The sequence below is a fragment of the Vanellus vanellus genome, assembly GCF_965231255.1.
Source record: "Vanellus vanellus genome assembly, chromosome: 4".
Lineage (NCBI taxonomy): Eukaryota > Metazoa > Chordata > Aves > Charadriiformes > Charadriidae > Vanellus > Vanellus vanellus.
In genome coordinates this window covers 45,319,518-45,346,248 of record NC_138909.1, presented here as the reverse complement: position 1 = coordinate 45,346,248, position 26,731 = coordinate 45,319,518, and the positions used below count along the sequence as shown (strand labels likewise).

General features: G+C 38.0%; 1 protein-coding gene across 1 annotated transcript in view; it reads right to left on the bottom strand.

The window, feature by feature from the left end:
- ALMS1 (ALMS1 centrosome and basal body associated protein) overlaps positions 1–21,022 on the bottom strand; it is a gene marked incomplete at its 5' end in the record, with an annotated part of 40,330 nt that extends 19,308 nt beyond the window's left edge. The window contains 6 exons of the mRNA XM_082483081.1: positions 1,031–2,226; positions 6,007–6,177; positions 7,936–8,061; positions 9,163–9,703; positions 19,537–19,667; positions 20,293–21,022. Of these exons, the coding sequence (XP_082339207.1) occupies positions 1,031–2,226; positions 6,007–6,177; positions 7,936–8,061; positions 9,163–9,703; positions 19,537–19,667; positions 20,293–21,022 (2,895 nt within the window). The remainder of the gene's footprint in view (positions 1–1,030; positions 2,227–6,006; positions 6,178–7,935; positions 8,062–9,162; positions 9,704–19,536; positions 19,668–20,292) is intronic.
- Between the last annotated feature and the right edge of the window lie 5,709 nt (positions 21,023–26,731).

Below are 26,731 nucleotides of genomic sequence, written 5' to 3'. Positions count from 1 at the left end.
CAGCTGAATAGCGCAACCTTTAGCTTTGTACCTGCTACCAGATGGCAGCTTGAAGAGTGCTTTAGAAATAACAGAAACTGGAATAGATAAAAGCCTTCTGGGATGGGTTCAGCATCTATAAATAAAAAAAGCTGTAACCAAGTTTTCTGGAAGCAGAGCTGACAATAGGCTGTCATTAAAAAAAAAAAAAAAGAGCTACAAAATGCCGCACTTGCCCGAAAGATTTGTACAGTAGTCTCTCTAGGAGTAAGGATCCTGCTATAAATGAGTATCTGTCTCTGAACCACAGATATTTGCAACTAAAACAAACCAAACAACCTCTTGATTTCTGTTCTGCCAAGCATCAGAGAAATTACCAAAATTTGGATTTTAAAATTGTTTGCCATTTTGCCATCAGTTTTCTCTCACTCCTTATTTGAGGTGGGTCATAAGTCTTTATGTATTTAAAAAAAAAAACACTACATCAGCAGATAAAAAAATGCTACTTTCTAAAGCCATATGGGTTCAACGCAACATCAAGCACCAGGAACAGCACACCTTTATTCTCATATAAGTATTACTGCAATCAGTTATCTAATGGGCGATTTTAACAGGCAAAAGATTAGATGTTGGTTTTAAGGTCCAAATAGACATTGAAAGGCTAGTCTTATGAATGGAACAAGGAATAAAATAATCTTCTAAATACTACAACCATGCAAGAAATGTTGGATCCTAATTTCATTGTTAGACAGTGAGAATGAATATCAATGGTCCTAATGTTGCAAAGTTTATGACAATTTTATTTTACCTTTAAATAAACATTATAAATAAAAATATTAATTAAAATCTTTTTTAAACCATTCTTATTCCTGGAAAGGCAGAGGACTTGTTTGAGCTAATCGGATCAAAGACAGAAGTCTACCCATATAAACAATGCTCTCTGAGAATTTTTAAATTATTCTCCAAATAACAAACTCTACTACTGTGCAGCAGTTTAGGAGTTCTTATAAAGATGAGTTAAAATTGTCTTTTGGTCTAACTAACCACATACCTGGATCTCTTTCCTTTTCTTGTGTCTCTCAGAAGTAACCTTTGGATATTCTACACCCACTGCTTTGCCACTTCCCTTGTTCCACTTTTCGGAGCGACTTTTCTGGTAGTTGATGGTACAATAAAGCTGGGACAGTCTTGGTGACACTCGCACTCTTTCATGACCAAAAGCCCTGATCAACCTGACAGTGTCAATGGTGGAAATGGAACTGCTCACCTCAGTCTGAGTAGCAGTTTCCATCTCTGTTTGGGTCACTGCATCTGATTCCGAGGTGGTGGAACTGATTGTGGTGGCATGATCTCCACTAAGCCTTGTCTCTGAGGAAGTGTAACTAGGGGTTTCCAAGTACTGCTGGTCCTCCAAAATTTTATTCATGTGGCAGATAATTTTCTCTCCTGACCTACTTTTCCTGAGCTCAACAAAGCTGTTTTTATCATGGGTGATATGTGGTCTTGCTTCAACATGTGTTGCATTAGGCTCCAAGATACTTTCAGACATGGTCTTTTCTGGCAGTCTTATTTTCTTCTGCTCTCTTCTCTTAATTTCCCTTTTAGAAACATTCTTTTCAGATTTTGGTGGTATTAGTGTATGCTTAATGGGATTCTGAAGGACCCTGGCCAATCGATCGAGGCGTTCAACAAGGGACAGCTCACCATTACTCCTAAAATGATGGTGCTGATGTCTCTTCTGGCACTCCAGAAACTTAATCCAGAGTTCATCTAAGCTACCACTGGAATGGGTTCTGTGTCTCGGTGGTAGGTCTTTCTCCACAGTTTCATTGAGGTGAGTTGTTTGGCTACATGGCAAAGGATAATTTCTAGCTGCCTTTTGTTCTGCTTCTCTTCTGCCATGTTCAAGTAGGTCCTTCCCTGAGGTTTCATTCCCCAAAGATGTGCTAACATTTAGATCCTCGTTTTTGCTGTTATCTGCTTCTGCAGTGAGTGGAAAGAATTCATTTTCACCATCTTTTTTAGGACAAACAGAGAAAACCTGCTGATGACAATGTACTTTTTTCCGATTCTGCAAGACAGCCCTGGAGGAAGGTCTAGCATGTCCAACACCAGAACTGTCTTCTGACAGCTCGCTGTTAGACAGGAAGTAGCTCTCACACACAGGCATTGGATGATGAAGGTAGAACTGTGCAGATTTGAAGAGCGAATGAGTGGTTTTTACAGAATTCAAGTTATCTGTGCGTTCTAGAAGAGAAAACATTTTACATTTTTGTTTCTTTACAGGGAAGCAAGTAGCAAATAGCAAATATTAAACAGAATGATTTTCATCCCAAACTTTCCAATCACTTCAAACAACTCATTGTAGGAATCATTGTACCCATTCCCAAAATGTAAACAACTTAGAAAAAGTTTCAGCATTATTAAAAGTACATAAATAGTATTTTCTATCATTTGAAACACGGAATCCAAGATATTATATACAACCGAACCTGAAGGAGGACTCTAAATATGCCACAGGTAATTAGGGTCCAGACCAAAATTTGGACTGAGTCTTTATTTATATTTATGGAAACTCATCACAAGCAGCCACAACTTGTTTTGCCTCTTTTCAGACAAATACCCAGGGAGTACAAATGTCCCTTAACGCTATGTCTGAACATTATCTCTTAACTCAGAACAGCCCTATATGTAAGACAACCAATAGCACTTCCTGCACAGCTCCTAGAACTACCTCTGACAGCATACCAAGATCTAACCCTGTTTTGCTTTCAAGCTCAGGTGACACATTTTAGTTCAAAGCAGCAGTGAAATCCCCCCAGAACATGCTACTATCTGAAATTACAAAGGACTATATGCAGAAATCCAATTATAAACTCATTTGTAATAGATATACATTAAGAATGCTTGCAGCGTGTGCTAACAGAAATACACTCCAAAATAATTTTAAAGTCATTTGTAATATACTGTAAAAAAAAATTATCAAATTTTAAGATGTAAAAATGTGTTTCATGTTATGTTCTTTATATAATGGACTGAATTATATAATGAACCATGAAGGCAGAAAGTAGCAATTATAGATACTAGTGCCAGAAGGATTTCCCAAGTCCCTATTCTTATTGCAAGATATTCCATGCCATTTTAGCCATCTATGTTATTTAAAGATGAATTATAGATTAGTAATAGCTTTAATATAAATAAAGAAGTTAATACAAAAAAAGAATAGTCCATTTACTATTCTAACACCAGTTACTAGGTAATGGGAAGCTGTCAGCAAATGCCTATCAAGCTCTGTTAATGGCAGGAGTCACACTCATACTAGTTTTCTTCTAGCTCTCCAACATTCCTCCCGAGTTTGGGGGTTTTTTGTTTGTATTTTTGTTTTGTTTCAAACAGTCTTGTTCCTGTGATTGTGATCTACTGATGCAAATAGAACTTCCTTTTCTCATTTGAGCAAGCTTTGCCACTGATTCAGCAAAAGGGTGGCAAGTGACCCAGCCAAGCCTCTCCCTACCCCAGGAGGAAAATACTTTCCCACCTCATCAAGAATCACAAGCTATGTTTTTACAAAACCTCAATTCCACATGGGAAAAAGTGATGCAAGCTAAGCTCAGGAAGGGTTACAATTGCGTGAATTCATACTGTTAATACTGCCTCATAAACCTTACTTTTATTTAGTCACTTGTTTTCCTTATATTTTATACATCTCTTCCCTTCCCAACACAGAGACACTTTCAGTGTAATGTAAAGGTCATGAATAGCACACCCAGACCCAGTCTTACTAACTCTGAAATTGGAGGAATTTGTCTTTCCATACAAGGTCAGTGTTTATATACTCATGTAAGAGAATTCCTCCACATTCTCCTGACAAATGAGATCAGGCTTGGGAATGCTATGCATAATTTTTGCTATTTCTGTATTTTTAAAAAGTTACCAACAAAATGGAAGGAATGCGAACAGGCAAAAAATAAAAATATGTTTATATACAGAAACTTTTTAAAAAAGATACATAACTTGCATAATTTTAAGCTCTAGACAAGCTTTGTGGGTAGAGGTAATCTTTTATTAGGGCATCTAAAAGTATAGTTGAAGAAGTCAGAGAAGATTTTAGACATGCAAGCCCTTCTTCAGAAAGCTTGTTAAATTTCCAACTGTACTGGCTGGTTTAACAAAAGATTATTACTACTGACAGTTCTTTTCTTGCCTGTGTCTTTAGACCATCACAGCTACAGAAAAATACTGTTAGATAATTTTATACTAACACTTCTGTTCCCCTTTCATTTTTATCCAGGCTATTCAGAGGAAAAGGTATCCACTGATCTCTCCTCCAACATATTTTGTTACTGCAGATTCTTGTTTGGAGACCTCACTTCTATACACACACACTTTCTTCAGCTCTACCACCATGACCCAGCATTCTTCTTTTGAATTACCCACAGTGAATGAAGAAAAACATTTTTCTATCTTACTCCACTTGTTTCCATATCATTGCATTTTGTAAATGCTCACAGAGAACTATTTCTTCCATTAGAAAAACTAGGTTAAGACAACATTGTCTTTATTGTTGCACTAATTCAACTATTGGTCCTATGTATGCTTATTGAAAAAGTAAAACGAATATAAAATAATGAAGTTTGGTGTATCTTATGCAATCATTTTAAATTATCTCCTGGAAATAAAAGTTATCTAATGTAAATACCAAAATCTCTCTATTCTGAAGAGAAAAGCTTCACAGAAAACCCCTTCTAAACTGAAGAACTAAAATCATCAGAAGGAATCCCTACCAATACATCAGCACAGCTCTGTGGGGTGACCTTACCCTGGGCGTATTGAGCTGTCTGCTTAAAAAGGACAACAATAATCACACTGAGGTACTCCATGAAAATCTGTTTCATTAGTCTCCATATAACAAGTTTACATGATACTAAGAAAAAGAAATGGCTTCCCAAAACCCCTATATATGTGACTGCCTAGAAGGGAGCAGGAACTCTCTAATTCAAAATCCATTACACCGTTGTTGTACATATGTTTCAGGTCCCATCCCTCATTAACAGCCACAATTATATTACCTCCTTGCAATTTGCTCACTTTGTGTAATATAGCACATATTGCAAAATACCGTACCGTGCAATAAACAGCTTCACTGAGGAATTAATAGCTGCATTTAGGAGAGATGGCAACCACTCAGCAATTTTCTGTTTACAGTTACTTCTGTCCAGGAAGAAGATGCAATTCTCAAACTCAACAAAAAACCTCATCCCTATTCAGACTCAAGCAAGTTTATCAGCTACTCAAAATCACAAAATGAGATTCTGTACAAAAGCAGTATCCATCAGGACCAATTTTAGCTACTGTCATGAGAAACAGCGTCAAAATCATCAGTAAGCACAGCGTAATTTCATTTTGTCATCATTCTCAGCAAATAAAGCCTTAAAGTAGGCTACTACAGTATTAAATCCTGACCTTCATCCCTCAGGAGTATCATCCAAAGAGGTTAATAGAGGGGAGGAAGAAAGAGGAATCAGTCAAAACAAATTAAAATTCAGTTAAATACCAACATTACACAGATACTTCACCTGACACCACAAGACACAAGTGTATTTGTGGGCAGGAACACAACCCCAACTCAATATACAGATCCATCCCACCAGCTTTTGTTTACCAGGGAACTGTTATTTTCTACATGGGCATCCTTTCTACACATAAAGGAGACTTGGCACTTCACAAACTTGACAGTGCCTTAAACAAACAAACAAACAACAAAAAACTCAACCCCCCCAAAAAATCTTACAAGGGCTCTGATAAGCACTGAGGTCGCTGGAGTGCTAGCAAATACTAAGTATTTGGGCAGTCAGGGAGAAGCAGAAAGAAGGGGAAGAGAAAAATTAGTCCAATTCATCATCTTCATGCAGACAATCAGCAATACCATAAGTTCAGAAATTGTGGATCCTGAAATGTAATTCTTTTGCCCTACTTTCTTCCATGTGTATGAAAACAGATGTAAAATGAAACACACGCTTTAACTACCTGGGGAAGTTTCCACTGGTATCATTTGCTCCTCAGCCCAGGCTAGCTTGGGGTTGGCCCTCTTACTGTAGATTCCTTCTTTATGCTCGATAGCTGTATTGTCTGGAGCATTATCATCCCTTAAACCAACCACGTTTGCTGGAAAGCTTGGAGGAAGAGCATCGTTTGACCCTGAAGAGCAATAATTATGAGTAAAAAGTGGAAGCAGGAAAAATAGAAACAGCAATTTCACAACAAAGACAATGTCTGAAAGAAAGCCTATTATCCAATTATTAGTACAAGTATATTCACCAACCAACAATCATGATCCCTAGTGAGCAGTTCTAGTGACTAACACAGCAGCAGTAGGTATTGCGTCACATTGTTTTCCATGATCTTTGGTGACAAGGTTCTTCCCTGACAGGCAGATAAATTTTACCTATTCTACCAATGAGCAGAGAAGAATACAAGCATTAGACAACTCTGCTAGGAAGCCAGACATAGGACTTGGAGTGCCCAGACTCCCTCCTGCTCACATTAAAATTCCAGACATTTTCACTGACTGATGTAAATATCTATTTTCCGAGCTCAGAATAGCAATGGAGAAAAACTGGAAGACTAGAGTAGGCCTGTATAACCTCTAAACAAGAATTCAAGACAACAGCAGCAGAGCTTTCTTACTATCAATACCACTGTCTCCTAATGTTAGAAACCTAAAATGGCCCCTAATTGATTTATCATCCTTGTCAACACTACCTGGTTACATTCAGTGGACTTCCTCAACTCAAGTAAATTGTGCTACTACTTTGAGCTAAGAATCCTAGCTGCAGCAGGGAGTTTAAAACACATTTAAAAATTTATTTTTTAATTCTGCTGTACATTTTCTAGAACCTTGCATTGCCTCATATGCATATTGAATTTTTATATCTAGTATCATAGTTTCTGCAAAACAACAGACTCGCATCACATTTGTTTCTCTCATTTTGACCGTATTACAACAGGCAGACTGGAAAAATGTAATGATCAGACACACATAAACAATTACAAGCACAATTTGTGGCAATAACAACTAACCTGTGCACTTACTGTCACTACTGTATCAATCTACTTCCTTGGGCACATCTGTCAAGAACTGGACATCTCCCTAATATTAGTTTTGTCTACAAATAACTACAGATGTCAAAAAGCTCTGACTGAAAACAACCTGCAAATAAGACCTATAATACTTATGTGATGCGTTCTTCATGTATAGGAGAGAACTGAAAAATAAAAGCAGGCAAAGCAAAAGAAGTTGATGAATCACGGAGCATCCTTTCCTCCAGTAACGAGAAGTGGTTTTTACTGGGAGATGGGAGGATGTGGGGAAGAGGTGAATATACATTTTAAAGCACAGTTACAAATTATGTTGTATTACATTGTTTATACAAAGGCTTTCTACACTGGAATTCCTTAACACGGAGGAAAGAAAGTCAGTATTGAGAAAGCTATTATCTGAAATGTGTTGTATTATGCAGATATTTCAGAATGCACACATACCAAATTAATAAAAAAGGGGGAGAATATACATAAATAAGGGAACTAAAAGGAAGAAAAACTGTCAGAGATATGAAAGACTCCAAACTGAACAGTAATTCCCAGAGGAAAGTAAAGAATTACCAAGCTGTAAAATATTGAGCCTTGTTTCTTTTCAACTGCCAGAATGGGGTACTAAGAACCCTTTCATCAAAGAAATTGAAACCATAGCCTTCAGTCAGGACTCACATATATTTGTGTTATGAAGTGGCGTGCACACGAACAAAGACATTTCTCTACTAAAATCAATCCACTTTTTCTAAACTGGGAGGACAGAAGAGTTCTGAGCTCAACTGAGACAATTCTGCATATGAAATAGATATATTTTGATCCATGAACTACAACCATCATTTTACATAAAATAAGATAAATGAATACCTGAGTGAGAACTCTCAACACTGGTTTCTGACCCAACTGGAGAAATTTTGGATCCTGCTTTTTGGTAAGGAACATAATACATCCCAGTACTTCCAGAAGGTTTATACGGCAGCAATAAGGGCTGATCTGTGGCAATGGAAGGCAAAGCAATTAACAGAAGTCAGGGTTTAATCCTTTAATGCAAGTAAAGATAAAAGCAACAAATCAGGACCCAAGGAGACTGCTGAAGATGTTCACTGTGGTAAATCTGGAGAAATAGCATATTCTTTAGGAAAATAAATTGCAATTATTAGTTATTTAATTAATACCCACCCAATGGTTAGAAGGTTGACTGTCGCTTCGCTAGAAAAAATAGCTTACTTACCTATTCAATATTAAATTTGTGACTTGGGTGACAAACACTGACTTAAAAAAAAAAACTCCTCACAAACCCACATAGCTCCCAGTTGATCCATGTTTAATGAAATAATTTTAAATGAGCATGGATATCTGTCTATCAAGTCAATAAAAACAGTGTGCTGTCATAACAGAATTCCAGCAAATGTTTGGACCAGAACATTAGCTGACTTTTAACAGCAAAGAGAAAAGGTGATCAGATAGCTGAAATATTTTTTGCACTCTTGATATAATGAAAGAATCTGCTCTCTCAACTCACACTATTTTAAACACCTTGAGAACAGAGATACAAAGCTTGGAGCCCAGGAAAAATTATGAAAGCTACATAAGGGTACATATATCAGTAGTATAAAATACCACTATGGGAAACTACTGTGCAACATCCACATTCCTCTGTCAACAGATTTAAAAGCCCTCCACATTTCCTATTTTATTCTACAGAAAATAGCTATTTGCATATTCTCCTCTTAGCTTTTGTACTACCTTGACTAGGGAGTAAATCAGTAACCAGATATATCTCTTCATAAACTCTAAACAGCGAACTAAATCAAATTATCTAGAAACAAGTGTCAGAAAATTTTCTTGAACCAGACTGGCACCCAACAAATTCAGTTCCAGATAAACATGAACTGAACTACAACTGTATTTATACAACTCCCTACCCATAACACCACAGAGACCAAGTTTAAGGGTTGGTTTTTTCTTCCCCATATGAGCAACTTCAAATATCAAAATTATCTCAAGAATGTTACTTCCACAAAAAACCTGGGTTTGTTTTTGTTTTTCAATACCTATAAATAACTTGAATATATAACATACTAATTTGCTCACCACACTGCCTTGGGAAAGAGGAAACCTTGTTAAGAGATGAAGTTGTATTGTTGGGAAGTTCATGTGCTTTCTGGAGAGACAATTGGTGGACAGCATTTTCACTGCCTTGTGAATTAACATAAATTTCTGCTGAAAAGGTGGTTTTTTCAGGACTTTCTGTTGTTATCTGAGTGGTAGCATCAGAAGTACTTTTCTCAGTCTTTGCAGGAACCACGGAGTTGAAGATATTCTTCACACTACAGCTCCCTGAACCCAGAACAGTGACTTGTGGTCTCTCACTGCTTTGCGGAGGCAGCTCTTGCCCTGCTGTGCTTGTAACAGAGGAAAGCACTAGGCAGGGATCTGCTGAAGACACCAGTATTGGGAAAGATGAAGGTCTTTGATCTTCTGGAATAAGGTTAGCAGCTGATAATTTAGAAACAGATTCTATTAAAGTTTCTGGAGTTTTTAAAGATATTGGTTGAGAATTAACTTCAGGCTTATCCCATGATCTCATCTCTCTTTCAGTATTCAAGTCACCATGCAGGTCTGAGTTATTACACTTTGAAGAAAGAGTTATGCGGACACAAGACAGTACTTTCTTAGTTGGCGATGAAGGAAATACAGACGTGGTGGATAAAATCTCATCCGCAGATGAATGGTGAGATGTACCGATTTGCTCTCCTGTACCCACTTTCTGAATGAGAGGCACTTCATCAGAAGGAGTTTTCTTCTCTTTTTCAAATAACTTAACATGGCCCTTCAGCAAATCAGTTTGTATGGCTGGATCTGAACCTTCTAAGCTCTTGTACAATTGTATGTGGCCAGGTGGGTTACTTTTCTCCTGCTGATAAGAGCTTATAGAATAGGGTTCATTAAATCTATTCATTTCTGGACTGAATCTTACATTGCAGTCAAATCCCATGAGTCTGGCACTATGCCTGCCCAATTCAGTCACATCTTGAGGCAGAACATCAGAATTTTTTGCACTAAGGGTCTGTCTATTATCAGCATGGATGCTTACAGAACCTTCATCTGACAAACAGTCTGTTTCTTGATAAGCTCCAACTCTGCTACTGTCAGCAGAGACATGATGAAACCTGTCTTTCTCAGCAGTAAAAGCAATCTCATTAGACACTGAGCCAGCAAGCATTGGACTTGAAGGAGGACAGGTCTTAGATCTTTCCCACTGTTGTTTGTTACGGCTGTGTTCCTCAGTGCTAGCAGAGTCAACCTCCAAAGGTATTATCCCATCAAGATCATCTCTAATAAGACTGCTGCTGAGTACCATGGAAGTCAATGGTGACTGCAAACGTTTTCGGGATGAAAAGGTGATAGAAGTAATTTGCTTAGCCATTTCTTCAGAACACTCTTCCATAAACAGCTGCTTCTGAGCTGGTAAACGGACTACTTCTGCTGCAGACCTCACTGCATATGTGTCTCTCTCCATCTGCAACGGTGAATGAAGCTCAAGAACAGCATCAGAATGACCAGCTGCAACTGCCTGATGCTCGTTGCAGATAGGTGTTTGAACGGTACTCAAAGATTTAAACTCTGTATCCTTCAGCAGGCAACAATCAGAAGAATCAGCTCTACATAATGGCATGATTTGTTTTAAGCTTGACTCTAAAAGCTCCTTAGTCTTGACTGCTTGTGTTTGTCTGTCGCTGCCAGTTTGAAATCTTTTATCACTTGAAGATTTGAAATGCTCTACGTCCTGTTCCTGATTATGGCTATACTGAGAAGCAGCTTCCAAATTGCATCCCCATGAATCCTGAAAAATACAGAAGAATTCACATAGATTATTGTGGATAACTTCCTGCCCTTGCCAAAATCTGGACTGCAGAATTCAAAGAAACACTAGTGCTGTCAATAATCAAGTCCATCATCATGAACAAGTACACGCTTTCTCTGAAACTCATCTGTTAATGGAACTAATTAAAAATTTGTCATATTTTAAGTACCAGCAAATTAGCTAATGTAGGTTTGATGCTATAGCAAACAGCAGCAGTGACATCTATAATAGAAACCTTTAGTTTTATGAACTATAAAGTTGCAAATACCTTTCAACATCACTACACTCACTGGAAAACAAGAATAAAACTTTGCTCCTTTTTATCGGTTGGCTTCACAAACAGTTGATCATTTATCATAAACCCAGTTCATAATGTAGTAGGAATAATGACTATCTTTTGAATATTTATTCACTACCTAAATTCAAAAGGATTTAGGGAGAGACAAACATACCCTGCTAAAGCTTTATGATTTCAGTGATAATATTTTTTTAATTAAAAAGATAGCCAATTAGCCACACAAAAATCACAGAAAGACTAGGTTGGAAGAGACCTCTGGAAGTCTCTAATCTGACCTCTCGCTCAAAGTAGGGCTAACTTCAGCACTGGACCAGGATGTTCAGGGCCTTGTCCCACCAAGTTTCGAAAATCTCCAGGGATGGAGATCTTGTATACAACTTAACTTCTTGTGATCTGTAAATTACTGCTGAAAGGCATCCCTTCATAGCTCCACAGAAAAACAAAACAACGCAGAAACCCACATTTACTTTCAGTTATAAGTACTCAAACCTTAACCAACTATATAATGTTAAGTTCTGGTGACCTCCAAGAAATCAGTTAGCAGACACACACTAAAACTCTTCTGGTTTGGACCAGAGTCCAAACAAACTCCATGCTACAAAAGCACTACATTACATGACGTTTTTAGGGTTACAGGGATACTTCTGTATCTGACATTTTGCTATGCCATAAATATCACTATATGAAGCAGAACTTGATGTAAAACGTTTTCCCTTGCACTTGAGTTCGCTCTAGCGTTTATGAAGCAGAAGTAAAATGAAAGGAACTCAGTTACATGGGAACAAGTGGAAAGAACAGTAAGTTGTTTTTTTACAAAGCATGAGAAAATATTTAATTAGAAAAGCTTTAATTTTCTGTAATTGATATTTCTCTTTTCCCCTAAAACAAGTACGCTAATTTCCCTCTCAGACAAGAGCTGTAATAAATCTTTTTATTTTTATGGTCACCACCCACTGCTGACAATAATTAAAAAATGACTGAAAATAATCAGAGCTTTGATTTGCTCTTTAAGGTAAATGATAACTTGTAAAAACTTTCCAATTCTCAGGCATAGATAATTTTCATTCTCCCGTCAAAATGGATTTGTTTGCCACCAATACTATTCTTTTTTTGTTTGGTGACAAAAAAGAGAAGGCATTCCTTCTGAAAAAAAAGGGAAGGTATTCCTAGCAACAGTAAGAAACTAATCCCACCAAAACCAAGGAAGTTCACTGTCAGTTGTCTTTGGTCATAAAATGGTTTTACAAATAAGTTACATTTACACCTTTGTCTGACCATGCAAATTGTCCCACATCTGTATCACCTCCCAGTATCAGAGCCACTATATTTAGGACTCTGCTATTTGACTATACATATTCAGGCATCTCTGGCATGTATTTTACAAAATAGTATAAAATGCTGTGTCTTAAATTACCTGCCTGTAGTCATTTAGGAAACTGAAACTAATAATTTATTTTAATACTAACTTCTCTGCTCATTTCTTCGCCTGATTTTACTAACCATTCCCATTTTCAGCATGCTTTCCAGACCTCATTGCTTCATCTTCTCCTGTACATCAAGCCCCATTCCATCAAGAAAACCTCCCAATTTATCGTATCAGGTAAATAAAATTAATGCAACATATGCTATAGTGCATCAGCAGAATCAGACAAAAAAAATCCACACCCTACTCTCTGAGCATACTCATCAGATGGTGTTGCCTTTCAGCTGCCTATAAATAAGGCAGTTTACTGACACTGCAGTTTACTGGAAAATTCCCAGGGCTACAGTCCCTACTCACTAAGGAACCTACACCTTCTGGCATTTCAAAATGTAACCTGATTTCTCTACACACCTTTTGTAGACAAAGTACTAAATATACTATACAGAGATAAAAGGCATGAAGGGTTCAGAAAATGGCTCTAGTTACTTTCCAACCGAAGTAGAAATAAGTATGTCTAAATACTCGATGAAGTCTGGCCATTCCAAACTCTTCTTTCAACTCATTACAAACAGCAGATACTAAAAAGGCATGTTCATGGTCTGCAGAGATTTACTAAGATCAACAAGCCAGACAAACAAAATGGGATCTTCTCTGACTGACTCACCACCCTCATTTCCTACTTTCTGCAACTCCCCGTGCACGCGTGTTGTGGTTTGGGCTGGACTGGAGGCAGGGATGGATAGGACCTTTGCTTCCAAGACTTTTCGCATTGGGAAGCTCCCAAATGCTGACAGTTGATCTTTGTAGCAAATTCACGGAATTTTCAGAGTTGGAAGGGACCTCTAGAGATCATCTAGTCCAACTCCCCTGCTAAAGCAGGATTGCCCAGAGCACATTACTCAGGACTGCATCCAGGCGGGTCTTGAAAATCTCCAGAGAAGGGGACTCCACAAACTCCCTGAGCAGACTGTTCCAGTGCTCTGTCACCCTCACCGTAAAGAAGTTTTTTCTTGTATTTGAATGGAACTTCCTATGTTCCAACTTCCGCCCGTTACCCCTCAGCCTGTCACTGGGAACCACTGAAAAGAGTCTGGCTCCATCCTCCTTCAACCCACCCTTTAGATACTTGTAAGCAATAATAAGGTCTCCCCTCAGCCTTCTCTTCTCCAGGCTAAAGAGTCCCAGCTCTCTCAGCCTTTCCTCATAAGGGAGATGCTCCAATCCCTCAATCATCTCAGTTGCCCTACGCTGGTCTCTCTCCAGCAGTTCCCTGTCTGTCTTGAACTGGGGTGCCCAGAACTGGACACAGTATTCCAGTTGTGGCCTCACCAGTGCAACTTACCTGACTTCTGCAAGGAGAAGGTAGTTTGGAAGAAGAGATACGCAAATACCTCTAGACTTAAAGATCACACTACAAACAAGTGAATAAAACATCACACTCCCAGATCCATGCAGAAAGCCTGTTGTTCTTATAGCACAAAGAGAAAGCCTTGCAAGTACAACTGGGAAAACCTTAAGTTACCACTCACAGTAATTTATTACTGCCACCGTTGATCAGAAAAATGCAACAGATTTTGCTCTAAAGCACATTAAGGCAACTACTCACCTGATCTGTTAACACTGCACCTCCAACGAGGGGCAGTAACAAAAAACCTGAAACACTAACCTTTGGGAGTAGCAGCATTGATTCTAGAGAAACAAACATTTATCTACACACTGAGATTCCCCTCACTTAGATACGCACTAACTGAAACAGGTATCATACAGTTAGTCCCACTCCTGACACAAAATACCACACCACACTTCACACAACATGCTGGAAAGCATCTCCCTCTTACATTATTTCACCCCGATTCTTTTTGACAGGTCAGTTTAGCATCAGAGGCAGTATCACGGTTAGTGAACACTGGAAATGGACAAAACAAAAGACAATTTCATCAGCATCCAAACCTTATATCCAGACCATTAGAGCTCACGTTAGTGTATGTGAAACTATAGGCTACCAGCCTTCTTTACAAAGAATTTCTTAATTGTGGACATCATTTTATTAATTTCTCAGTGTCTGCACTTCCTTCATTTAAGTGTGATTAAAAATTACAATACTTCCACTTAGGTGCAGACAGCAAATCTGAGATAAACATACTGTCATGGAGATGGGCCAGACAAGCTAATTTAAAAAATAAAAAAAAAAAATCTAGGCTATATTTATTTTTTCCTACTCATTGGAGTGACTGTGGGAACAGCAGAGTATATTTCATTAATGAAGTGCAACAAAGGTCCCTGGATGATTAGATTCTTAGCAGCTAGTTGGAATTTGGAAATAAAAATCAGTCAAAAACATTTTTGGTGTAAGTTAAAGTATATACAAGTATTCCACAACAGGTTTTCCATCCTTTCTGCATCCCAGATATCATTAGCAGGAAACTATTTCAGCAAGGTCTGGATTATTGCTTTCCTGTGGTCTTATCTATCCTAAGTAAGTAAACTACTTTATTTGGCTTCCTGTATTTCCTATAGCCATGAGGGACAACAAGGGACTGTAGAAGAACGCAAAGACACAGAAAAGTTGTGTGCCATGGTAGGGATGCTCCCAAAACGATCTCTTCCCTAAACCATGTACCAGTTCAATGACCCAAAGTAATACATAGCAACTCCTACTACTGAAAGCAAGCACAGAAGTTGCTATAAACTCATCTTCCCAAGCCTTTCACATGTCTTATTGGGCTTGTTATGTGTCATCCTTCCAAAAAAGATCTGTATGGCATATGATCCACAAGAGACTGCAGCACAAATTTATAGCTACAACTTGGTGAACTTCCTGAAAAACTGAGAAAGTACAAGGAGTGGAAAAATACAGCATATAATGGAAGAATACAGTATACAAAGGCAGAACACTCTTAGATACGTCAAGTGATAGCTATTTCGCACCCACAAAAATACAGATGGGGTAATAAGGTCCTCAATTTAGAAGGATAATTCTTAGGTTTAACATGCTGAAATTCAACTTTTATCTAACAGCAACTCAAAAGCCCTCAATCTCAACTGGGGGACCAAAACAAATGTACATGCACAAACGGCACAAGAAGGTTACATTTGAAAGACAACGCTCCCAGAACAGAAGACCACCTACAAGTCTTTGGCTTTTCCACATTATTCTTGGAATGCCCTATTATTCTTGAAAGACCCTAATGATTTCAGTGGAAGAACAGTATCAGGGCTGATTTCTGGAGAATTGACTTTTCATACACTTGTCTTAAAAATCAAAAACACCTTCACATCATTCTATAACACTCTATAACTGAGAAGCATCACCCATCCTAAGGTTAAACTCCTCAAGCCTATCAAAAGAAAAAGTACTCTAACACCAACTTACTTGCTCAGGCAAAACACAGATCTCTACAGCCACACCAGTATGGCCACAGATGTAGGATTATTCAAACAGTAAGCCATCTTCAGGAACATCTTGGCAACTCTCTGCCTCCCTTCATCACAAATAGGTTTATAAGAGAGTGCCATCAGCTTATAATGAGTTGTTGTGGGTTTTTTTGTTTTTGTTTTTTGTTTTTTTTTTTTTTTGTTTTTTGTTTTTGTTTTTTTTTTTTTTTTACACACGTTCACAAAACATTTGCAGTTAATAAATCTGCAGCTTATGTTTCCTTTTCCTCCTAAAGAAGCCCAATGCACTGCACTTTCTCTCCCCATGAATGGCCAAGTAAGACCTTTAGGAAGAGTCAGTATCAAATAGAGTCAGTATGAAATTTAGAATACAAACCCTCTATATCAGAAGTTCCACATTTGCCATCTATTCATAGGCATTTCTGCCAAGTTTTAGTGTTTATTATAAAAATAGCAGTGCGAGTAGAGTATTTCTCTCCCTGTGTAATGGAAGAGCTATAAAATCACCAAGACGACTCCACAAATTGAGGGTACAGAAAACAGATTCACTATGCAAGGTTTGTCAATTTCACAGAAGATAAAACAAAGAAAGTAAAATTCTGAGCTACACTCATGAGCATTGCTTGCTATTAGAGATAGCTCTTCAAAATTAAATTTTCATATTGAATGCTCCCTTTTTTGGGCCACTATTCAGCTTAGCACTTGAGTACATGTTTGGAGCCCATTTATGCGCATATGTCCCAATCACCTCCTTTAACGCTCTGCTTAGCTAGAACTTGAGAAATCATTATGATGCTTCCTTTTTAGAGCGTCTGTTAACACATCACCAGTGACAAACAGCTACCAAACAGATACTTGACTATCTCAAAAGATGGAACAATCTTTAGAAGTAAAAGATAACTGAGAAAAACTCTCCCAAGCTGCCCTGATCTTTTGTTGCACTGTCTCTTTTTATAGACAAAGTTCACGTGCTTGCTGTGGGAAACAATAAAATATCACAGTGGTACATTATATTTCTTGAGATGTCACCTATAAAAACAAGAGGCAGAGCCTAAAGTTTCTCAAAAGAACACTCATCATAAGCCTGCATCAGAAGCACTAAAATAAAGATGACGGTCTGACGAAAGAATTGTTTGCATGAGTGTTAGGAACAGTTTGTCTTTCTCAGTCTTTAAAGTTTAGGAAAAGGAAAATATCTTTTCATAATCTTTGCTCTGTTCTTTTTGAGTCAGTGCATTGCCAGCTTTCCTCTATAAATTCAACGGGTATTTTACAGAATGGTTTCTATTGTATTTATAGTAGATTCTTTTGCCAGCAATAAAACTGGCTGCATTTTTTTCAGTTAAATAATTTTCAACAATTGGTATTTTTCAGTGACATACTCTTTTTCTTGGAGGGAAAACACATATTTATCTTAAGTATAACAAAAAAAAAAAACAGCCACCCTCATTCTGCAAATTTAAAACTATTTTTAATCTCCAGTTAAAGCCATTGTAGAGCAAAAATATTTTCAAGATCAAACCAGAAAGCATTGTGGTTGACTTAAAGCAATTTCTTGTTGCAGCACTGATTAATGTTTTCTTACTCTAAATTGGGATAAAACAGTTCATAGCTGACACTGAATCACATAAAGGTAAAATACTTGGTTCCAGTCTGTAACAAGTTAATGTTAGGGACAAAGCTGGGATCCAACAAAATCTAAAAGTTGGGAAAATAGCTTCAGGGCCTCTACTTTTTAATTAGTAGATTGAAGCAAAAAATTATTTGTTTGGGTTTTTTTTTTTTCTAAGAATTGTCTGAATTTCTAAAAATAAAGTTGTTAACATGTTGGGTTTTTTTCCAGGCTTCCCAGTCAAAGACTACATCAATACATGAACAGCCAAGAAGCTTAGTCTGATGATTTTTGGAAGCTGCTGTCTATATTACCAACACTGTTCATGCTCAAAAAACTATAAACACAAACACAGACTACTCTTAAAACACTATTCTTCATTCTTGCTGATGCAAGGCTTTTAAAACAACCAACCAACACCCTACTGCTTTTCCTGGGAGGCAGGCAGTCTAGAAAGAGAAAAGAAAAGAAAAAAAAAAAAGGGAGGGGGGGGCAAGGAAGACTAAACCTAAAGGCATTTATCTGAAACACCAAATTTAGGACAAATTATGACTGTATTTTCAAATGCAAATTTTCTACATTCTCCTCAGAAACAGTCCCAACCTTTAGCTCTGCCTAATTATCCAGCCTCTCTCGCACCAACTTTGGGTTCTCTATCCTGCACACATGAATACATCGTCTATCTGCTACTCATATTAGACTGGAAAAATGTGGAGATGTTGATATGGTTTTTTTTTTGTTCAAAATGCTCTCTATGAATAGCACCCTATCTTGGGACACACAGACCCCCCCCTAGAAATCATGACATAATTAGACTTGACATCAGATGAATACTGAAGATGGATATTTAAAGTCAAACTGAAGGTAATATACTGCTGCTTAGACAAATTCCAATTCAGATAAGTTAATATATGAACTAGAAATGTTCCAAAGGAGATACACAAAACATCACAACAACTCAATGACAAGTTTTCACAGAAAAATAGAGCTGTAAGAGACTGAAAGCTCATCTAATCTATATCCCTGCCCTAATTCAGCATTAACTACACTTAGATCATTCTTTACCGATACATGCCCAAGCTCTTCTTAAAAAACATACTATGATTAACACTCCATAATCTTCCTCTCATCATCCTTACCGTCAAGGAGTTTCTTTTCTTAATAAGACACTTCCTCGCACTTGAGCCCATTACCTTTGATACAGTCAAAATAAAGAAGGAACAATTTACTCCCTTCTTCCCTGACGCATCCTTTCAAAAATAAGTATCACACTCCTTTGTAAACATTTCAGAACACGTGGGAAATAACACAACAAATACTGCCATCACCTAGACAATATTGCATTGTAGTATAAACCCTTTCCACAGAAGGAGTTTACAAGGCACAATCAGCACATGCATAAACATTTTGTGAAAAGGAGAACTCATTAAGCCAATTAAGAATCATGAGCTGTGTGCACTTTCTCACCACAGTAACACCAATTCTCCTATTGCATCATCACTGACCACATCTCTGTCCTTCACACCTTCCTTCAGATTATCTTCAGTTGTGTGCCACCCCTCTACACCCCAAACCACCCCCCCCCACCCAAGATATCTAACTACTGTCTGGGGAAAAAAAAAAAAAAACCAAAACCAAACACAACAGCACGTGCCTGGCAGGTCCTAAAACATACACAGGAACTGCCTAAGCCAAAATAAGCGTCTCCACAGCTCTCATTAGTTTGCATCCTCCTCTCCCAGTCTAGCCACCAATCTTCAAAAATATTGAAGGGATATAATTCAAGATTTTAAGATCACAAGCATGACAGTAGCATTTATCCCCCCACTTCAAAAATTTTCTCCAGAGCAGCTGGTTTGTCTGTTTTGTACCTTGGCTAGTGCAGATTTCTTGGCACTCAGAAACAGCTCTGCCTGTATTTTCTCTCGTCTTTGTTGGTCCTCTTCATTCCAGTCTGACAAAGATTCCTGGGATTGGCTGGCCAGTTTTAGCTTCACCCATGCTACACAAAGAACATAAAACAGAAAGCAGTTCCCTTTCCATTTTCTCATATCATGTATAACAACAGTTCTATAACTTAAAATCAAAACTTTGCTATGCATTCCTAGCTACCATGACAAAGACCACTATCAAATACCAGAGCTGACAGACTGACGAGGAATACAATTTAAAATGGGTCTTTTGAACATTTCTTTGGAATTTTGGATGGATCCAGGACTCATTGCCTGGTTCTGTCATCTTTACAGTTTCAGACTCAAGCCGACACTCTTTCACACAATACCTTCTCAAATTCTTAATCTAGCACGTGCCTAAAAGCTATGAGGACAAAACACTTTCTCGTGTCAATGTTAGGCAAAAGAAGGTATTCAAACTGAAAAAGTCCCATTCTACCCCATTCTATCATTCTACATAAGATGACTAAAAAACATTGACCATTTAAGCCCTGTCCCACTAAAGCTTGTCATTAATAATATAACATAAACACCTTGAAAATCAGGGGAACAGATTCAGGTCCTCTTATGTCCATACCTCATCATTTCAAAGTAATTTCAAAGCAATCCCTTAAACATAAATATTTGCCATTCTAACATAACACTTGATAAAACACAACTGAGACATTTTATTACCTCGTGCTTTCCTCTCCTCTTCATCCGCACTCTTCAGAATTTGTGTTCCATGTATCACAGGTGATCCATTTCTCAGGTTTTTGACACGAGCAGCTACTGAATATCTACTGCTACTGTCATCTCTCTCTTGCATGCCTCCTGCCTTGCTTCTGGCTGCGCTAGCTTTAGACAATATGCTCTGGAAGCCTCCTGCGACATCGGTGACACTGCCTAGAGGCTCTGAGGAAGAAGGATTCCCTATAAGGTTTTTGACACGAGCAGCTAGTGAACATCCACTGCTACCATCATCGCTCTCTTGCATGCCTCCTGCCTTGCTTCCAGCTACACTAGTTTTGGACAATGTGCTCTGGAAGTCTGCTGGGACACTGCCTAGAGGCTCTGAGGAAGAAGGATTCCCTATAAGGTTTTTGACACGAGCAGCTAGTGAATATCCACTGCTACCGTCATCGCTCTCTTGCATGCCTCCTGCCTTGCTTCCAGCTATACTAGCTTTGGACAACGTGCTCTGGAAGTCTGCTGGGACACTGGTGACGCTGCTTAGATGCTCTGACGAAGAAGGATTCCCCAACTCTGAAGTTTTTCCAGTGTTGACTTCACTACTTCCATTGCTTTGTGCAAGAGCCACAAAACCAGGTTGATTTCTGTCTGTAGTTACACTACTACAGCCTTCTGGCTCAGACCTTCCTACAGATTTCCCTGTCCTAAACTCTTTGGTCATTTCTTTCATCATCTCTTCACTATTGCGCAAATTAACATCAAAAGAATTTTCCCATCTTAAATTGTATGTGCTAAAATTCAGCGGCTTTAATACCGACCCCTCTTCTTGCATACTTCTTCGGGTCATAGTCTCATCCCATGAATGTATCTTCTGAAACTGAGGGACACTGTCTTTCACTAACGTGCAATCTTCGGGGCCATCCTCCTTTCTCATCAGCACTGGGGAAGACTTACCAGTTTCTCTAGAAGAAGCAGTGGAAAAGATAGGATCACGCCACCTGACAGCTAAAGCCTCTGCCAAAAGCTTACGTATTTCTTGCAATGTACCAGATCCAATCGAAGAATCACTTTCTTTACCTTTATTTCTCATACTACCTACACTTGAAGTTTGTGATCCTCTGTCAACTTCCATTTCATTTTTAACTTCAGCCAAAGAAGCAGCAGTCCATCTCTGCAGGCTGCTATTCACATCTTTTGACTCATTTTTAGCTAGCAGATCCTGAACACTTTTTGCAACAAGCACGGGACTGACTCTGTCAGAACGGAAGTCAGGTGAAGCAGTCTGCTGCTGCTGGTTTGGTTCAGCTGAACACTCTGCCTCCCATTGTGTGGAAAGCGGAGCAGTTCTTTCCAGTTGGTGGCATGACATACTGCACTGACTCACTGGTTTGTCTCCAAAAGATCTTAAGAAGGGGGAAGAGAGTTCACGGGGTGACAAAATATCAGAGCCAACTTCTGAATTCGTTGGTATAGACACACTGAGAGTGGAAGTGCCAGAGCTAAAACTTGTTTGCGTAATTTCAACTGCTGATGTCAATTCACCTACAAAGAAACAGAAGATCCATTAAGTTTGAGGGTCCAGAAAACAGCTGCATCAGTAAAAACTACTTTTTCTTGTACTAGAGGGCGTGTAAAGGGAGGGAAGAATTCAAATATTGGAAAACATTTAGGAAACTGTTTTTAGAATGAAACTTGAACAAAGACTTCCATGAGAATTGTCTACTGAAAGAAATCCCTTGGACCATTTTGGGTAAATATCAAAGAAACTACAGAACTTGTCTTAAATAACTTGCTTTTAAATAAATGCCTAAACTAGATTTTAAATCAATGTTCTTAGATAAATGGCATAGTGGTGCTTGAATGTCCAAATGAACATTTGGATTATAAAAGTATCCCTGCAATAAATAGGAGAGCTGTGGGGCAGTATTTCCAAAACATCCTTTTGGAAAAACAGGAAGGACACTATGGATAAGCTTATTTCCCACTACTGATTAGAAAGGTCCAAAAGCAGACAAGATGCACTTTTAGCATTTGGATATATAATACCTCATTGCTTAAAAAAAAAAAAAAAAAAAAAAAAAAAAGCCAAAAACTTAAGTGCAAACCCTGTTCTTAAATCCATCTTGGCAGGTACACACAACAGTGAAGAGCCAGCTCCCAAGTATGCCTGCCAACAGCTATTTTGTTTGTTTCAAATGCCATTTTGTTTCATGGCCCAACCACTGATAGTTTCAAGTACATTAAGTAGTGCGAAGCCCAGTTGAATAATATCTCTACAGAGAACTCTACCCCTGTACCGATTGCCAAGCTGTTTCAGTTGCCAAGTCTTCCACAATGCTTTAAGGAAGAAAAAAAAATAAAGGAAAATAAGCAAGCCCAATAGGCATAAGAAGCAATACATTTAATCACTTCTGGTTAGAAAGACAGGTTAGTGCAGGATTCTTGAAGTCACAGATATTCAAAGGGTTAGACGGGTACTTGTGCAGAGCCTTCAGATCTGCTCTTCCCCCCTGTGTACAGATGCAAATGCCAAAAGAGAATACGCTAAGGAAAAGTAGTTGCAATGCACGTTTTCACATTTTAATGAAATACTACATGGGCATGACACTGAAAAACATCTTAAACCTAATCAAGCACACTCTGTTCTTCAAATAGAAGTGACTCAAACTTGTTCAGGTCTTATCGATTTTTTTTTTTTTTTATATATTGAGATGGATGGATTTATGAACTGATCTGGTTGGTCATAAAATGCTTATGACACTGAACACACCAAGAAGTCTCAGAAAGAAAGAGAAACCAAGACTTATTTTTCTCACAGGAAGGAAAAAGTCTGGTAATATTTCTTTAATCTTCAGATATAAAATATTTCCTTCTAAAGAACTCTTGTAAAAAGAGAAATAAAGAAAAAAAGATAAAATGCCACTGCACTAGCTAGAAGGTGCCACGTAGCCATGACTCCTTAGAGAGAAGCCATGTTTTCAAATGTTTTAATGCTTACTTTTCCAATGCCAAATATCTCACATTTGAGAAGGGAGAAGATCAACTGATATGAATGAAACAGAGATTACACAAGAAGAAACACACTTGACATTCCAGGCCAAGAGAAACCTCACAGGTGAGCCTGAAGTTCTGTGTTCTCTCAGGCTTGCACAACACGAGGTCCTCCTTCCCCATACCTTGTGGCTGTGGAGCCGTCCTTGTTAGTGTGTCAGTGGAGTCCTTCAGCGTTCTAAGCTCTGAAGGGGAAAATTCAACTTCCCTGATCGGTCCTCGGGGTATAAACGGTGTCAGTATAGTTCCAGGTGACTGATCAATGCCAAGATTGCGAAGATATATCTGGCAAAGTTAAAAATAAGTAACACATACGTCAGTCTTACAGAATGTCAATGGATTCTGAAGCTGCACGTGGTTTCCATGTCACCTTAAATGCAAACAACTTGTTTTAAAACATCTTAAGCCTCATTCATGTTCAAATCACACTAACAGTTCACCCAAAACACTAAAGCAGTGACATGAGACAACATCTCCAGCTTATTCTGTTCTTTGGACCGTGAGTGACAACCCTTTGTTCTAGCTAGTATGACCAGGCCTACATAATGGGCACCACACAAACCACATGCAGTCCAGAATGACTTGACATATCCTGCAATCTATTAATTTATGTTTGGCAGCAATTCAGAAATAAGTTGCAAGAACTGTTCTGGTGGTGATAGCTTGTGCTTGCACTCACCAGCAGTTTCTTCCTGGTGCTTTCCTGACCCTTCCTTCATCACATGCCAAAGATGGCAACTGGCAGTAGCCTGCTACCACCAAACCAGTGCCCAGCCCCTTCCACAGGATCCAGAAATGATGGCAGCCAACTACTTATAGTCTTTTTACTCAAAAGCATGCTCTGTACACTGCATGAGCAAGAAGTCTGATATTTCAGAGATTAGTAAGCTTCAGCCTCACCTGCTTAATACGACATTTGCCAGCTGGAAGGAGAACACAAAGGTTTAGTTTAAAAACCTCTGTCCTCCCCAGATGATTGCAGCACAGAAGATATTATCAGACTCTGAAATTCAAGCTAGGCAGCAGGAAAAGTTCCTCACTCTTAAGGACAAGTTCATTACAGGCTAAGTCTTCAAGGCAAATAGTTGGGAACTCTTTTGTCAGAGCTGGTTAAAAAACATCATGAAACAGTTTCAGTGCCATTGCTGTAGGGAATAAACTTGCACTGGCCAAGGGATAGAATCACTTTCTGCTGTTGATAGTTTTATGAAGAAATACAGGTAGTCTAATATATAATTGCCCATATACTCAGTGGCCTACATGCAATGAACAAATTTCAGCAGTACCTCAAAAACTCCCTGACCATGAAACCATCTCTGGATACAACCTACTGCACTGGTTTAAGCCTATAAAATGTAGGATACTAAACCATACAAACTCTATGTGCAACCCAGACTTAGTTTAACTTGCACAGAAAAAGCAATAGCCCCTTCTTAGTAAAGATAGCATAAAATGCATGCCTTTTTCCCTTTTCCATAAGTACAGAACAAATACACAGAAGCACTCTTTGCATACCACATATATATATATATATATAAATTGCTATACAAGTATAACTTAATAAACATTCAACAAAGCAGTTAGTTTAGAGAAGCCAAATGAAAAATCATACTCAAACCTAAAACTCTGCAATATACTAGAGAAAAATGTTATGAGGATGAGACCAACTCTCTCTGTGCAACATCCAAGAGGTTGTCAATTCAGACACATAAAGAATCATTGCCTGTATTAATATATTTTGAAAGCTGGAGGAGTCTCATGGAGGTAAAGAGCCTACCAAAGGCCATCTAGGATCTCCTGGGAAAGTAATTTCTTCCCCTTTAACAGAGCATATAAGTTTACAAACAGACATATGCAGAAAAAAAAAAAACAACCAAAATTTGCCTTGACTTAATCTCCTATAGAGGCAAGTTAATTTCAACTCATCTATACTATGTCCTAAAGTAGCCAACAAAATGAAATAAATTACCTTATAGATCTTAGCCAACTATATTTCCTATGATTTTATTATAAACCTACATATTAGTAACTATATATGTGGCCTAATCTCCTTTACTTTGTCAATGATTTATGAGAACAGAATTCCTCAGAACTAGGGCTGGAGAACACACCTAACTATAGTCACAAAAAAAAAAAAAAAAAAAAAAAGGTAACCGACAACTTTTACCCCTCATGAATTTAATTTAAAATATCCTCCCTACAATATTTATATTTGTTTCAACATGTATTTGCAGAGACAAGCACAAGAGTGCTTCTAAAATACAGTTCCAAAGACCTAATGATTATAGAAGTCATCTTGTAAGAGGAACAGCCACTTACTCAGAAGATAATTACATGTTTAGCATTAACATAAATCTGCATTTAATTTTCTCTAACACTCAACAGCTATTAGTATAGTTAACATGGCTGCCACAATTTGCCCTCCATTCTCACCAACCATCCTGAAATGGGGAAGGGAGGAAAGAAATCTGCATTAGCCAAATAAGATATAAAGGAGAAAAGGTATGCAGAGGCTTCGAACATCCTTTATGAGCAATACACAAAGAATCAAAAATTTATGCCTTAGCTACTGGAACAAAATGAACAAGCAAAAAGAGTATTTATAGAAAAAAAAAAAAAAGCAATTTGATTTGCCAAGGAGTTCTGTGTTGGTTTTGCTATTATTGCAGATCCGTGGGTGTGTGAAGTTCATCTCTCTATTCTGCAGCCTAGCATTTCCTTAGTCAGCAGTTGAGTCTCAACTTCATGTTTGGATAATTATAACCTGAGCTTTCAAAAGAATTTGGAAGATCAGAAATGGCTTATCAAAGCTCTGCTAAAAGAGCTATAATCCATTTATTTACAAGTCTCTTATCAAACAGATTTCACTTTTTATCATTCACTATGTCCTGTTCTTATGTCCTTTACATTCCACCACCATTAGCCACCAATCTTTACATTTCTCTTGCATTCTGTTACCGTGATACTATCATCTATGCCTGGCAAAAAAACAAACAAAAAAACTTTCCCATATCCAACCTTTTCTTTGCCCATGTTAAATATTACCTAAAAGTTATTTCTTCCAGCTCTGTATTTAAAATAAGCTGAAGTAATATCATGTATGAAATTCACCAGTAGCACAGACCAGCATAAAACCATTTCATTTAGTCTGTAGTGATTTAGACCCTATCAGAGTCTCCTAGAAGAACAGTGGGAAAAAAAAAAACAAGATAAATCTGAAACCAGACTTTAAATTAGAGTCAATTATAAAGGGTCCTTTAGGATTATATTTTTTTTAGGCTTACTATTTGCTAGTATTTCTAGAAGATGAACTATGGCATAACAGGTTCCCAACATGACTGGATATTGGAAACTAACTATAAGCACACCAATGTTTCATTCATGTGATATC